General features: G+C 36.1%; 1 protein-coding gene across 4 annotated transcripts in view; it reads left to right on the top strand.

Moving 5' to 3' along the window:
• The window catches only part of MYO16 (myosin XVI), a 371,250-nt gene that overhangs the window by 259,919 nt on the left and 96,143 nt on the right, over nucleotides 1–15,188 (top strand). For all 4 annotated transcript variants that reach the window (XM_017737061.1, XM_008635875.2, XM_017737062.1 and 1 more), the window contains exons 21-23: nucleotides 2,684–2,756; nucleotides 12,305–12,457; nucleotides 13,044–13,244. In XM_017737061.1, coding sequence (XP_017592550.1) covers nucleotides 2,684–2,756; nucleotides 12,305–12,457; nucleotides 13,044–13,244 — 427 coding nt within the window. The remainder of the gene's footprint in view (nucleotides 1–2,683; nucleotides 2,757–12,304; nucleotides 12,458–13,043; nucleotides 13,245–15,188) is intronic.

Below are 15,188 nucleotides of genomic sequence, written 5' to 3'. Positions count from 1 at the left end.
AACAAAAAGTGATTTTTTCTAATATTTTTTCTTTTAGACACTAGTGACATGCCCTTTCATTTGTAAACATGGAACCATTCATGCTTTATTTTGCCTTGGGAATCTCTGGTATGATTATTTAAGGAAAGTAATTTTGCTGGAATTAATATGATTGACAGCTAGCCAGTAAAAACATATAGGGAACTTCCTTCTGGCAAGAAAAGTGGTATGAAAAAAAGAAAGACAAGAAGAAAGATTTAAAAAGCAAAGTAATTTGCAGTCATATATAAAGCAGTGCTTTTAATTTGGATGTTGTGTTGTCAGTTGTTACTTAGTTTTCAAAATCTGAGCAATAATTTAATACAGAAGATTATTATCATGGTTGTAGAGATTTTGCGCATAAATAGCACAATGTAACAGTAAAATGTCGCTGTTGTAGAGGATACAAAGCCTAGCTCTGTTATACTTGCCCCCTAGGCAAGATATTAATTATGTAAAACCTCCAGCTCTTTTAATGTGCTGTGTGCATCTCCTAATAACACTAGACCAAAATTATCAAGAGGAGTTCATAGAAACACTGAGACTACATGTTTTTCTGTCAACAAATGCATCTCCAGCAAGCCAGGGTATTTCTCACAAATATCACAGTTTTGATACAAAATGTTGTTTGAGGTAGGCAATAAGCTGTCTGCTAAGGCTTTTACCCCGAATTTTGGAACGTAGGACCAGGTTCCTGTTTTACCTGACTTTTAATAATTTATTAAGTCAGTTTGTATTGGCCTTTTCCTTATGCAAATGTTTATATATTCCTTGAGGGAAAGTAAGAGAGACTAATTTGACAAAATAACAGTCATGGACTCAACTGGGATGTAAACCATCCTGTCTCAAATCTATTAATTGAATCAGAAAGAGAAGGGATAAGCTGTTCTGTGTTAAGTAGTTCTTAAAAATTGTGAACTATAATGCAATATTTCAGCTGTTGTACAATGTTACATAGCAGTTCATGTTTTGCCTTCCTACAAGGAAGGCTATATACAAATGAAAAAAAAAAAAAAAAGAGTGAAAACCTATCAAGTATTCTGAAATTTCAAGCTTCTCTTTTTTTTCCAAAACCTGTTTAAATAATATGGTAATTCTGGATTTTCAATACTAGTTTCTCTGAGGTAGTTTGTTTTTAAACATTTAATTCTTCTTTCTTGAAATGAAAAGGTTTTGTTGAAAACACATTGTGACAAGGAATATACACCCTCCATCTCTAATCAGCAGCAGTTGTGAATGAGGCTTACATTTTAAAACCCAATTTAAATTGCACTCATTGCTAGAGATGGAGGTGGTGATATAGCTTTATGCTTTTTCTTGTAGAAATTCTCTTGGAGGCTAATCGACCTCCTGATAACCTCTGCTGCCCAACAAAGCCATTCTGGACTAGATTTATTATGTAACAATCTCTGTCTGACATTTATGCACACAGCTAGTCCTGTGACAATCAGTAGTGCATTGAACTAGTGTGCTTTTGAAATGAAGACAAACTTCTTGGGCATGATTTCTGAAAAAGGCTCCTGCTTGCCCCTGAGGATTGTTTTTCCCAGCTTGTTTTATAATATGCATTTTTTTCAAATGATTTTATTTTGTTAGTTTCCTATATAGGAATTTATTTTGAGGGCTGGATCCTCATCTAATGACGTGGTAGGGGTTACAATGGCTGCAATGGAACTATATTCCTGTATTTCAACAGTGGTTCACCTTTTTCTCCTTTACATCTATAGCCTGATATGCACAGAGATTTAGACATATAGGAAACTTAGAATATGGAGAAAAAAAACTATGGAAGGATCTCAGAACCAGCAGCCTGCAATATTATCGTTGCAAAGTAGGCAACAGAATGTCCCAAAATACTAGTTTTGCTCACTGCAGTGAATTTAGTTTTCTCTCCAGATCAGGTTTACAATGACCCAGTCCCAAGCAAGTACAGGATAATAACACCTCTGCCCTTTTCCCATTTCTCCTGTTCAAATCCTAGCTGACTGCTCTGCTGTGATCCTTCCACTTGGCCACAAGAAAACCCCTTCCCTGAACGCATGCAGTGACACACAACATATTAGATGCAATGTCAGCAAGTATTCTTTTATATGTACAGAGAGGAAACATCTGCCTTCTTCAGGCCTGACCGCTGGCTGTCCTTTCCCCTGGGACATGTAACCTCTTGGGCAGCCTGAGCCCAAAAATTCTACCTGATGCTGACACAGAAAGGACTTGTGCTTAACAGGTTTCCCTTGAAGTACATTTTGTAGAAGCAATTCTGGCTGCCAAAGAAATACAAACGGGAAAGAATAACTGAGTGCAACCAGGCATTTTTGAAACTTCTCTGAAATGGTTACCCCTGATGTCAGAAAATGGGTACCTATCACCTTAGAAACTGGACTTTAAGGAAGTTAAGATTTTTTCCTTCTCTTCCAAATACAGTTTTTAGCATGGCTGCTAAAGTAATCTTGAACCCTGCTTTTTTATTTCTGTTCAGCATAACAGGTTGGTGAGTAGAATTTTGATTCTGTTCTATACATGGCCTGCTTGTGTATTTCATCCATGTTTTTGAAATACAGCCTGCTTTTGTCCTAGAACAGAAATACTTCTGTGAGAAACAACAGATGTATTATTCACTTGCTTGAATTCTTATTATCTGTAATATCTTTTTTTTTTTTCCCAGTGACCAGGTGTTTGAAATTGGAGTATTAGATATTTTTGGATTTGAAGAATTTCAAAAGAATACTTTTGAACAGGCAAGTGTGGATGTTTTGCTGAATTTACTGTACCTGTTGTTAATTCTCTAATTGACCAGTTTTGATCAGAATACAAATATACATGAAAGTGAAAATTTTCTCTTAAAAAATTTTTTCTCATTATACCTATATGTGCATGAATTATATACTGGGTTTTGTCTTGTTGACAATTTTAAAATAATATAGTAAATATGTATTGTGATTTTGCAGAGGGGTAGTATCAGCACTGAAAGAAAATCTGAGGGAAATAGTGTTGTTTATTTTCATGCTTGTGGAAGTTATACTTCAACTACATCAGTGAGTACAAGGAGAATACACTGAATTGGAAGAAAGAGCAAGAGGTCTTCAGATGCCTTGGAGAAAAAATGAAATGAAAATGCTGCATTATGCTAAGTGCCATTACTGGCAGATTCACCTCTGTGTGACTTTACAAAAAATTGTATTGCATCCATGGAAAATAAATTGAAATTTATGCCACTTAATGCTTTAAAATCCTTTTAAATATCAAAGTTTCTTTAAGATGTTTGCCTACCTTCAACATTAGTCACTGAACACCAGAGCTCTTGTGAATTACATATTTCAGACAGCATTAGTGACTCTATACAACACTCTCAAAGAGGTGTTTAAGTTGTAGTTCAGTTGTTCATTCATTCTGTAGTGCAGTGGAAGAAAATCAAAGCATAGAACAAAAAAAGCATAGAAAAGAATCGAGAAGGCATCAGCAGCAGCAAATGACTTGTTATTGTTTGAAATCAGGATTTGCCTCTTTGTCCCAGTCAGTCCATTGTTTTATGGCTCAACTTCCTCTTTCTAGTGAAACAGAAGTCATAGAGCCACATTAGTTCAGCTTGTATAGCATGTTTACATTGCTACCCAGTTTCCAAATATTTGAAAGCACATTATGGGTTTACCTGTACCTTCAAAAGAGCATGTAAGAAGGCAATAAAATAGATTCTAGTTTCCCTTCCACAAAATTCTTTTTGCTGTTACAGTTCTACCTTGCTTGAACATCTGCTGGATTAAGGACTGTTGATGTGTACCAATATTCCTAGGCATTTACTCATTGTGAATGCTGGCTTTGGGAGAAAATATAAAGTGAAAAATTAAAAACATTTTAACAGGCTGAGTATATGAAAAAAACAAAACCGTAAGCCTCCTGATTAATAATAATAAAATATTCTATGCAATTTAAACGCTTCTCAAAAGAGAGGGGTTCATCTTGGGACTTACTGGTTATTTTTCTTTGACTCTGTTGTGCATTGCTTTTTTGTCATGAAACTCATAAAAGATCTGCAATTGACATCATGAAATACTATGAATTGTATTTTCAGAGGTAAGTAATTTTCTGCTTAGTAACCACAGAAGATGCTTGAAGAGAAAATACAAGATCTAAGAAAAATTACTTAAAATGAATTTATTTTATGATTTCTGCATAGCAATCATGATAATTTCAAAGTCAAATTTGCATTTCTATTTTATTTTTCATAAATAAATATATTTCAAGAGACACTTACTGTCCCTTCACCTGGACTGAATGCATTTTGTTGAATAATATTAAGTAATATTCTGAGTCATTATCTCAGTACCTACTTAACTGCATTCTCGAAAAGACAAAGTAGAGAGTTTTTTGTATGAACTCCATGATGTAATTAAGATTCCTAATTCCTGAAGTGATAGGTTGTAGCATCAGTGAAGAGAAGCCGTTTGTATCACCATGTGATACAAACTAATCATGCCGACTTACCCCAAAAAGCCTGAACTTCAAAGCTGGAGGTCTCTAGCTGTCTAGCCTCTTTCAGAGTCCTGCCTGGGCTCGTTAACCATTACAATAAACAGTCTTGGTAGCCGGGATAGGCTCCTCATGCAAAACATTGCATCATGTCTGCAAACACGCCCAGTGTCAAGCCCTGTGATTTCCGAATGTTAGCACTAAATGTTACAGCCAGACAGTGGTGGGGCCATAAAAATTATTTTTTAATCACATTTAGATTAGCATATTTTAAAATGGCATTAGAAAGGTAATTTTATGGAATAGGAACCTTTTTCTTTTTTCAAATTAGTGTATGATAGGGCATACTTTGTGATATCTGTTTTCCTGCTTTCTTAGAAAAATAATTGTGAGTGTTTTCAATAAAAATTAAAACCCCTTGATTGCTCAGAACTGGGGACATTCCACGTAGCTCTGTGAATCTTTCTGGTGCTTTATATCAGGCTGGTAGATAGACAGTTTAATATCATGATTAAGAGAGCAATAAGATAGTAAATCACATGCCAGTTTTAATAAACTGTGTTTGAAGATGGTTCAGGCAAACAGAGATGGACAAACCAGGTAGAATAACTTGTTTACTCCAGTGTTTGTTTTGGAATGACAAGGCATTAGAATATTGAAATATCAAAGTCAAATGAAGAATTGGTCTAGGAACAACTCATGAGCAATGCAAGGGAAGACAGCTGTCAAACGACTAGAAAAGTAAGATGAATTATGCCTACACAATGAACCTGATAAATTGTACAGGCAAAGTGATGTGACTGACAGCTTGTGGAGAGAAAACTTTTATAGACCATTGCAAAAAAAGAAGGCATTAGAAGTTAAAAACATTATTAATTAAGTGTTCAGTTTTCCTTGTACTTGGTGAGCATTGCTAAGCCTTTATTGTATAGAACATATGTGATAAGTTATAAGAGCAAAAATGGGACATGTAGTTCTAAGATAAAAGTAAAAAAGTGTGTGGAATAAGCAATAGTGAGGTGAGTTCTGATTTTTGGTATGAAATTTAAAAGCTGAAAGACGGGGAACAATGTTTTTAGAAGTCACAGTCTGAAGGAGTCATTGCTCGATAAAGACTGAAAACTTCCGAATTACCAGGAAGTTACTGCTTTTACTGCTCATCAGCTGAGCTACGGTAAATGACTACAGTTCACTTTTAGCTCACCCCAATTACAGTTTACAATCACTTCCTAGAAGTGATCATTAGCTTGGGAACAGCATTTTCCTGGAGCAGCTGCATACCTGCTCTGCCAAAACAGCTTTCTATACAGCCACACTGGAACATGGTCAGAAGTGAGCACAATTTCTCTTTCCAATTCTGTAGAGAAATGGCCTTCATTTTGTGGTCATTTCAGGAAATACTAGCACTCTACCAAAAATATCAATGGCAGTTTCCAGTGTTCAATGTTTTCTCAGGCTTCCCTGTTTGAGGGGGACTGTATTTGTTTACAGTTTATTCTGCACCCCTTTAAAACTAGAAGATATCTACTTCTCTTCTAGTAGAATTTAAAACTAGGTTAGATCTTATTCATGGCTCCTTAAGAGCACAACTCCAAATAGTACAGTCAAGGAATGCTACAATCTTCATACTTATGACAGTATATTTTTGACCACAGACTGAACAAACTCATGACCGATGAATATAACAAGCAATAAGCAGGACGGATAGTTGCCTGTACCATTTTGCCCCAGTTGTTTCTAAGAAAACTGTGTTATAGCAGAAGAACCAGAGTAAGTAAGAGTAGCTTTTCTTCCCCCTGCTGAAAGTCAAGTCTTTCTACAGAAATGGAAGTCTGTACTTGTAGATTCATCATAGAGAACAATAACACAATAAACTAAAATTGGCACTAATAGTCTTTTCTGTCCAATATATAATTCAAGTGATAAAGTGAAGAAAGTATTTAGTTCTTGCTAAATTATATGTTTAGCTCTTGCATGGTATTTTACCTCTGTAGGCTTCTTAAGTTTTGCAGACAAAAGTATGTATATATTATTCTTTTCTTAGGAAATATAAGTGATTTATCTAAACTAGTACTGCAGGTCACTGGAGCAGTCAAGTGTCTCTTGACTCCCCCATTCAACTCCATACCCATTAAAGTACATGCACATTATCTGTGTGATGCGGTATAGCTCTGGGAGGGGCACAGCTTCCATGGCAGCTTGTTGCAGCACATCTCCTGCAACAGGAGTCAGCTGGCTCTGAGAGCAGAGAGCATTTCCTGCCCCTCTCAGGACTCCACTTCAGAGTCACTATGGTGAAGCAGAAGAGGTCGTAGGACCCAGCTGTTTTGGAATTTTCACTTATGTTTATTATTGTTAAGTATGGTAGATTTTAACTTTTCTGCATGTTATTTCTATGGTTCACTCTGCTGACACTACATTTCTGCCATATAATATTTCCTAGCCAAAACAACCATAACAGATTATTTCACATTAAATTTAATTGTCTCAGCCATTAGACTGCTTCTAGCTGTCCAAATGCAAGGTCATGCTGCCTGTTTTGTAGATGGATGGATATGAAGAGACTTAAGTCACATGACTTAACTTTTCTACAGTCATTGCAGTTTCAGTGGTAGTTGATGAGGGGACACACAGTCGGGTTTCTGCATTTGGATAGTTTGAAAGAGCATTTCAAGATTTTTTTTATGCTGAAGAAATCAACATTCTTTGGTTTTGCCTGTGCAGAGCATAGATCGATGGTCCTGTTTGCCTCTGTGGAATATGCAGCTGCTGGTCCACACTGAGCTGTTACTATGTAGGGACTTAATGCAGAACTTTCCACTGCAGTTCCCTGTGCTGGAGTACTCCTTATTCCCCATAGGATGATGGGCAGTACTTACAATGTTAATTCACTCTTTAACAAGGAAATATCATGTGTTATTTTTAAGTCAGAGTTTTGCTAGCCTCCACACACAGGAATGTTTTAACATCCTTGTTGTGGAGCAGCGAGAACCAGCTGATGCTTGGCACCAGGGAGCCAGGCAACAGGAGGACCCAGAGGATGGCCATGCCCTCCCTGATGGGCAGCATCTCTGGAGCATGGTGGACAGAGCCAGGGCCAGTAACAGCGCCCATCAGCAGCCCTGACATGGCAAGCAGCCAGATGGGGCTGGGACCCTGTCACAAACAGTTAGAGAAAGAGCTGGAAGCTGGCACTGCCATGGCATCACCTGGGACTGGGCCTGAGCCCATCGGCGAGGAGTTGGTGGGGACCCCTGGAAAAGCTGAGCAGGGCTGTAAAATCCTTTCCCTTCCCTCAGGGGCCTGGCAATCCTGTGTTTTACTTTCTTCCTCAGTCTAGTTCCTGAGGATCTTACATTCTTCATGGCCTTTGTCATGGTGTACTCCTTCCTCTTCCTCCTTAGTCTCTTTGGTCTCCTTCCCAATGCACACATCTTTTTCCATTTATGCAGGACATTATTTTCTGTCCAGTATTCCAGCCAGCAACTGGAAGACTAGTGTTACTTGAATTTAAAGCTGGCTTATCATATACCTAACATTAAAATAATTATTTTTTTCTTTATTCTTTTACAGTAGACACTTTGTAGCCAAAAATAAAATAATTTATCTCAAATTGGGATTCCCAGCTCAGTTCAGTTTGTGATTGGTGAAATACTGCACAACAACATTTAATTGACATCTTGCTTTTCCACAGTAGCATCCTTTTTTGTCCCATAGTAGTTAGTTTCTGGCCAGCATTATGAGTGATTTTTTTTATTTTTTATTTCAGTTTCAGAACAATTCCAAACTCTTTCAAGGAAAGATTGTTGTGACTGTGTTTGTTTGTATGTTTGTTTAGTACTTTCCTATTTACGAAAACAGGTGGGGAATTATTCCACTTTGTCTTGAAATTGTCTCTTTTTTGAGGGGTGCTTCAGACCCTCCTTTGTGGAAGGTTTCTCAGGTGACACCTACCTGTAGTAAAGTTTTAACATAGCACCAGCTTCTCTTTTATGTTATTTGAGGAACACAGATCAGCTAATGGCAATTGATCCCAGAAATGACACCGAGTCCTGGTGAATTAAAGATCTTCTGACAGAGGTAGAAGGACTATGTCTGAATTTGTGTTGGAGCTGCATGGAGAACAAGAAATTTGTGTTAGATCCTATTAGCCCTAAAATGCAAAGGAAGAAATACAATGGTTCTGATTTTGCAATAAATACCTTAGAAATATTCCGATGGGTACTATACATAAAGAAAAGGATTTGGAAATGTTTGGGTAGCAGATACAAAGGGGAACAGCATTCAAGATACTTCTGGAAAATAAGTGAGTGTCGAGCTTAGGTTTAAAAATATTTTCTGAGTTCAACCTCAGAAAAATGATGATTCTGTGTTTCATTATCTTAGAAATTACATTTTTGAGAAATGCTAGGGCACTTCCTTGCAAATTACATTTGACATTGTAGCTTCATCATCTCAGCCCATAAATTAGGGCCTGATAGATGTGTTGAAATGGCAGCTGTAAGCTTTACTCCATGCTCTGAATACACATTCCTTGGGAGAGTTAATCCTTCTCCATGACCAAAGGATGTAAATGAGCTTTCCAAAGGGTCTTTGCATCCATCTTTTCCTCACTGAATGACAGTACCAAGTTTTCTTTCCTCAAATTTCCTTTTTTGGTAATGACTTTTTCAAATAGGTCTAAGAGCAGGAAAAGTGAACAGAGTGAAGAGCAGGAAAATGTCACTAGTCATGGCTGCTTTTCTGTCTTCAGAGCACAGTACAGTTTTGGTATTCTGCCTAAATTTTAATTTGGAGTGTACTTAGTGGTACTAACTGGTCAAATGTGGTAAAAGGAGAGATCAAGCTAACACTGTCTAATGTGATGAATACTTACTGCTTTTGCCAAATGCCACTCTGTTATTTTCCAAAATCTACAATTTGGATGGTGCTGCAAGTTGTGGTTGGTTTTAGTTTGTTTTTTTTTGTTTTTTGTTTGTTTTAAATACTTGAACAAGAATAATTTTTTCTTCTAATAATATTCTAAAAGGACTTCTTAGAGAAGACTTGGACAAATATATGGTGTGTTTATTTTCACTGAGACATGATAGTGAGTAAAGGTAAAAAAGACTGGTAGAAAGAGAAATACTTAGAAGACATAGTACAGAGCCCATGAGATGCATATCAAGAACAGTTTAACAATGATTAATGACAAAAATGTTGTAGGTAATGTTGAGTAATGCTGCTAGATAAAGCAAATACAGTTCTTAAAGATATTCTCCAAATATTTGTTTTAGGTAAAAATTTATTTGAGGCTTTTTTTTTCTTTTTAATTACTGTTATATTTCCATTGAATTTACATGAGTACAGTTAAATGCATATTTGAAAAAATGTAATTCTATGAACTTTTCAAATCTTTGGACAGAAAGTACATCACTGTTTTATATAATACTTAGAAGACATGAAGCAAAAGAATTTGGGTTCGCAAAGCTAGTTTAGTTCATATTCATCCCATTTCTACATTTCAGCTACTTTAACTATTATGTCAACCTGTGTCAAGCTTTTAATTTGAAACATTTTATTACCTTTTCCCAGCATGTTGTACAAAACGTGGAAATGGAGAAAGATCTGATCAGAATGTCTTGCTTTCCAGCAGTCCCTGGCTGGTCTCCTGGTTCTCGTTCTGCAGAGCTGTTCTCTCAGCCACTGCTGGAGAGAGCAGCTTTGGAGCAGTTTGCAGTTTGTGCAAGTGCTTGAGCTGCCTTTCTGCTCTGGTCTGCAGTACCTTAGTGGCACTGTGGCGTGCCTGCCAGTCTGGGTGACGGTGTTGTTTACGTTGCTAGGAAGCACCCCAGTGCATGCCATAATACACTGGTTGGTAGAATTTAAAAATTTGTTTTTTCTTTGCCGTCCAATCATGCTATGTATGAATTTTTCAACAAAATATTATTCCTTTTATTTTTCTACTTAAAACCAATGCTATTTATCAGATCTTTTGAAGATGTGTCTAAGACAATCTTTCCTTCGTCTCAAATTGTGTAGTTCAGTAATTTTGCTGCAGTTAAGTTCTCAAATACTTCCTTTTTTTTTAAATGAATTTGAAGGGACTGGCTCATGATAAAAAGTCAGCTTAAGTTTATAGAGATTTTGACAGCTTTTCTTATTGTAGAATACACCTTTGTAATGCTGAATGACCTCATTCTCTAAATAAGTCACCTGCAAATAAAAATATATACAGCATGCATCATTTTAAGGCTTTACCATATCCTGCAAAGTATAAGCTTGTCTGCCTTATAAAATAATTTTTACAAGCTCCTGGAAAGATTTTGTAATTGGAATTACAGAATTGATCAGTAAAACATATTTTGCCTGCACAGAGTTAAAAAAGCTGTCTTTTCCACAAAATAAGTAGGTACTGGAAGTCAGGTGTATATTTCTATTGTTAATAAAACTAGATAACAATCGGAAGGTTTATAAATCCCACTTGAAAAGAAATACTGGTTTTATTCGAGGCTGTCTTTTGTCTGCACTGTCATGCATTAGTAAAGACAGTTAATAGTAGATGTTTGGTTGTAAAATGAGCTTTGTCTCATTTCTTCTTGCTGTTTTTCACACTAGCCCATTGCATTGTATAGCAAGTACAAGTTGGCTATACTAACAAGAGGTGTTAATGGAAAATTCAGGCAACTCTTACACATTAATTGGTTTCTCTTCCATGTAATTTTAGGATTGATCTAAATATTTCATACCTTTTAATATGACTTGCTGGTGCCATTGCTTTTGCACGCTTTGTTAATGGAAGATACAGTTAATGGCTGGCCAATACAAATATGAGACTGGTTTAGACTGAAAAGAAAATGCATGCAGGCATTCCTTGTATCATTCCTCATATGAAGTGTTCTTCCACCCTTTTAGGAGTTTCTGTTTTCTTAATTTCTTAGTCATAGTTAATGTAGGATTAGAGGAGGTTTTCAAATTTTCAACTAAAATTTCCACTTTAATGCCAAAAAAGCAGTTAAAACGTTTATTCCACAAGATTTTAAATATTTACTTGTTTTTGCAGGTGAGCTTTGAATAAAATACAAAAGCACACAAATAAGCTGATACAATTCCCACCTGTTTTTAATTGAAAATAGATTTCTGTGAATCTATTGTTTTACATCCTATAAGGCAATCAGAGAAAATATTTGAGGAGCTTCTGCACTATTTATCTCTCCAAACTTTGAACTTTTCTATGTAACACCATTTTCTTGCTAGCCTTCCCTTAGAATATCTATAAAATGGAGAGCAACATCTAGTAAAATGTCCCTAGGTGTTTTATGTATTTTGGTAAAACACAATGAGTTCTTCAGAGACTGCTTTAGACTTCAGTGACATTATATGTGGAAACAATTTTGTCTTTTCTAGCACTGAACTATAGACTCAGGATCTTAAATTCGTAGGGGTTTTTTTTCCTAAAAACACATTGTATTTATATAACCTTCCTGAATACAAAAAGCAGAAGAATATTAAATTTAACCATTTATATGTAGAGTTATCCTACTTTATTCAATGGAATTAGTGTAAATTTGCTCTGTATTTGATAATGCTGATATTTGATAACTCTTATGTGGAATGCACAATGAACTGTTCAGGCAGAAAACTGTGTATTCCCAATTTAATAGTAATAGCTGTTAAAATCTAAATTTCCCTTGGGTCTTCCCAAATCTGTGGCCTACCGAGAGGTAACATATTGTGGATTGACATTTCATCAAATTCAATATTAGACATGCAGTAAAACCTACATCAATGAGTTATCCAGTAAATGTCTAATACTCATTTTCTTTTCATTTTACAATAGCTGTGTGTCAACATGACCAATGAGAAGATACACCAGTACATCAATGAGGTGCTTTTCCTACAAGAGCAAGCAGAATGTGTACAAGAGGGAGTTGCCATGGAAACGATGTATTCTCCTGGTAACCATACTGCAGCCTTGGATTTTTTCTTTCAGGTAGTTTCCAGATCCATTTTACACCATGTATGTTTATTCACAGTCTGTGCATGTTAGACAAATACAAACTTTTCCTTGCATTTTCCAATTTATGAATCTTCAGACAAGGTTACAGGTCAAAGAGGCCACAGCTCAGTGGCTCACAGAGTTCACTAACAGTTCAGGGCTGAGGAAGATGCAACAGAAACTCCCTGCCTGTACTGATTCATGTGTAGCATCTGTGCACCGTGGCATTGTGACTGAGCTGCCGTAGGACTGACAAGGCTCTTTTGTGAGCCTGACAGTTTCTTTAGTGCCCGAAACTTGTTTCTGGAGTACAACTTCTAAGAAGCAAGTAACACAATCAGTTTCTAAAAGATTGTCAATAGTGACCATTTTTGGCAACTGAAATACTGTTCCCTACATTTCCTATAGAAGAACATGCCTTGAACACTTAAAAAAATATTTTAATCTTTTATATTTTTCCTTTGTTTTTGAGGTGATTTATGTTTCTGTTTACTAAATTACAAGCTGTGTTACTCTACAAGGAAGAACTGAAATTCTATTGCTCCTGTATAAAATGAGACAAATCTATTTTTCATTTCAGAAGCCATCAGGCTTTTTGTCAATGCTGGATGAAGAAAGCCAATCTATTTGGTCAGTGGAACAGAGTCTTTCTAAACGCATTCAGTCTTACCTGGATACATCAGACACAAATACAGTCTATTCCTCCACGAAAGATGGAAATGGTAACCTTGCCCCAAAGGATCTGGGCTCCACCTTCACTGTTATGCATTATGCTGGGAGGGTAAGCTGTTTGAATATCATTTACATGCAGTTAATAAAAAAAGTAAACAAAACAAAATTTTAATTGGCTTCTCCAACTCCTGGCTGTAAATAAGATTTCACTGTCAAGTGATAAATTTTCAGAGGACAACTTAGAATCTCAATGCCATGTCTAGTGTATAAAAGTGTAGCTTACATCACAGCATGCAGGATACAGGCTACCTAGTTCTGGCTCCTGAATTTTTTCTTTGTTGTAAGCATTCCATATAAAGGGGGTGATTCAAATCCCTCAACATAAATGTTTAATGCCATTTTAGTTGGCTTCCCTTTGTATACTGATGTGGTTCCAGAACAGTACAGGTTCCATGTAGCTCCTCTGCTATATATGTAGATACCTGGGTTACCAGCATAAATCTGGTAAAAAAAAATCAAAAATAAAACCCCCACTTTTTTTTGTTAGTAGTCATTTTTTTTTTTCCTAGAAAAGCCCAGAACATGCTAAATGTCTTTCAGTATGACTATAAAATTAGATTAGTATTTTTCTTATTCCCCTGCCTGCAGTGTTCACAGGAAAAGTGTAATCAGTTCGTTTAAATAGGCTTCTTACCCTTTCCTTTCCAATACTTCATTTTCACATTGTCCCCACAACCACCCACAAGTCAAAGCAAGCAAATTAGATATGTGTTAAAAGGGTTAGTAATTTTTTTAGATAATCTGACGGTGGTAAAAATGCAGACAGATCTATTTTGTGGCTCCTCATTTGGAAATGAGGCTGATGGAAGTCTTGAGTTGTGTTTTGACACAAGCAATTTGTTCCTGCCCAGTGATAGAAATGCGGTCATTATGGAAAGGACTATTTGAGTAGTGCTTAAGTTCCTAACCCAAATACTCTGAATAACTCCCTGTAAGTTCTTCTTTCGTCACAAGGCCATCGACTTAGAATCAAATTATTTGCCAAAGTTAAGTGGTTTGAATACCTCCACTACTGGGACTTGTCGGTAGGAATGTGGGGCACACAGTGGTTAGATAACAGTACAACCAAGATTTTATGAAACTTACTAGGAGTTCAAGGGATGGAATAAAGAACTGACCATGAACTTCAGATATTTAGTTTATAAGCTTTTTTTATACTTGTTACATAAGTATTTTTTAATGCAGTTCTGTTAAGACAAATTTATCATAAAAGTTCAAAAAGATTCCACACCCAAAAACTTGACATGGAAGCAGCAGCACGGCATCTACATTAAAATCACAACCAGAATAATAAGCACATTTCTTCAAAATGAGAGAAATGTTTGCCTTATTCTCTGAAGAAGCATTCAGAAGATTTGTTAAGACCAATATTTCAGGTGCCTAGTTCTGAAAGTTAAACTGTGAGTGGTAAAAGAGGGCACTTCTCATTAACATGTGTTTTAGCCTTGAATGGTTGTTTAGATTTTTGTTTTATAACATAGACACTTGGTTTGACCTTTTCCTAATAATAGTAATGACATTTAATCTGAAAGCGTGAACAAATAGACAGATCTCCAAGTAATGTAAATCCACACATTCTTTTGAAGTCAGTGGAGATCCTTTGATTTACATTGGCCAGGAACTATTCCAGTCAGGTTGTTTTTTGCGTCCTTACAACAGTAAAATGCTTAGCCCTGCCAAAACAAAAAAATCCTCTTGCAAGTGCTTAACTCTTCTTGCTTTAATAGTAATTGAGCTAAATCCTTAAAGACACTTGCATTTTTGGTATCTTGTGGAACTGTTATCTAGCTATCATAGATTGAAATTTCCAGTGCTTTGTGATATGTATTTATATAAGCTTTGATGATACAAATTGAGTTTATTCTGAGACTAGTATGTCTTCATATGTTGAGAACATGAATATGAAAAGCTCAGATTTTAAAACTGCTGATGCTGTTCTTTAGATAGTGCTATTACTACATTTAGCAGCTTTTTATAGAAGTCATTGGTGATA

This window comes from Corvus brachyrhynchos, unplaced genomic scaffold (assembly GCF_000691975.1).
Source record: "Corvus brachyrhynchos isolate BGI_N302 unplaced genomic scaffold, ASM69197v1 scaffold83, whole genome shotgun sequence".
NCBI classification, from domain to species: Eukaryota; Metazoa; Chordata; class Aves; order Passeriformes; family Corvidae; genus Corvus; species Corvus brachyrhynchos.
Note: the sequence above shows the minus strand (reverse complement) of the source record. Positions and strands in the feature narration are given on the sequence as shown.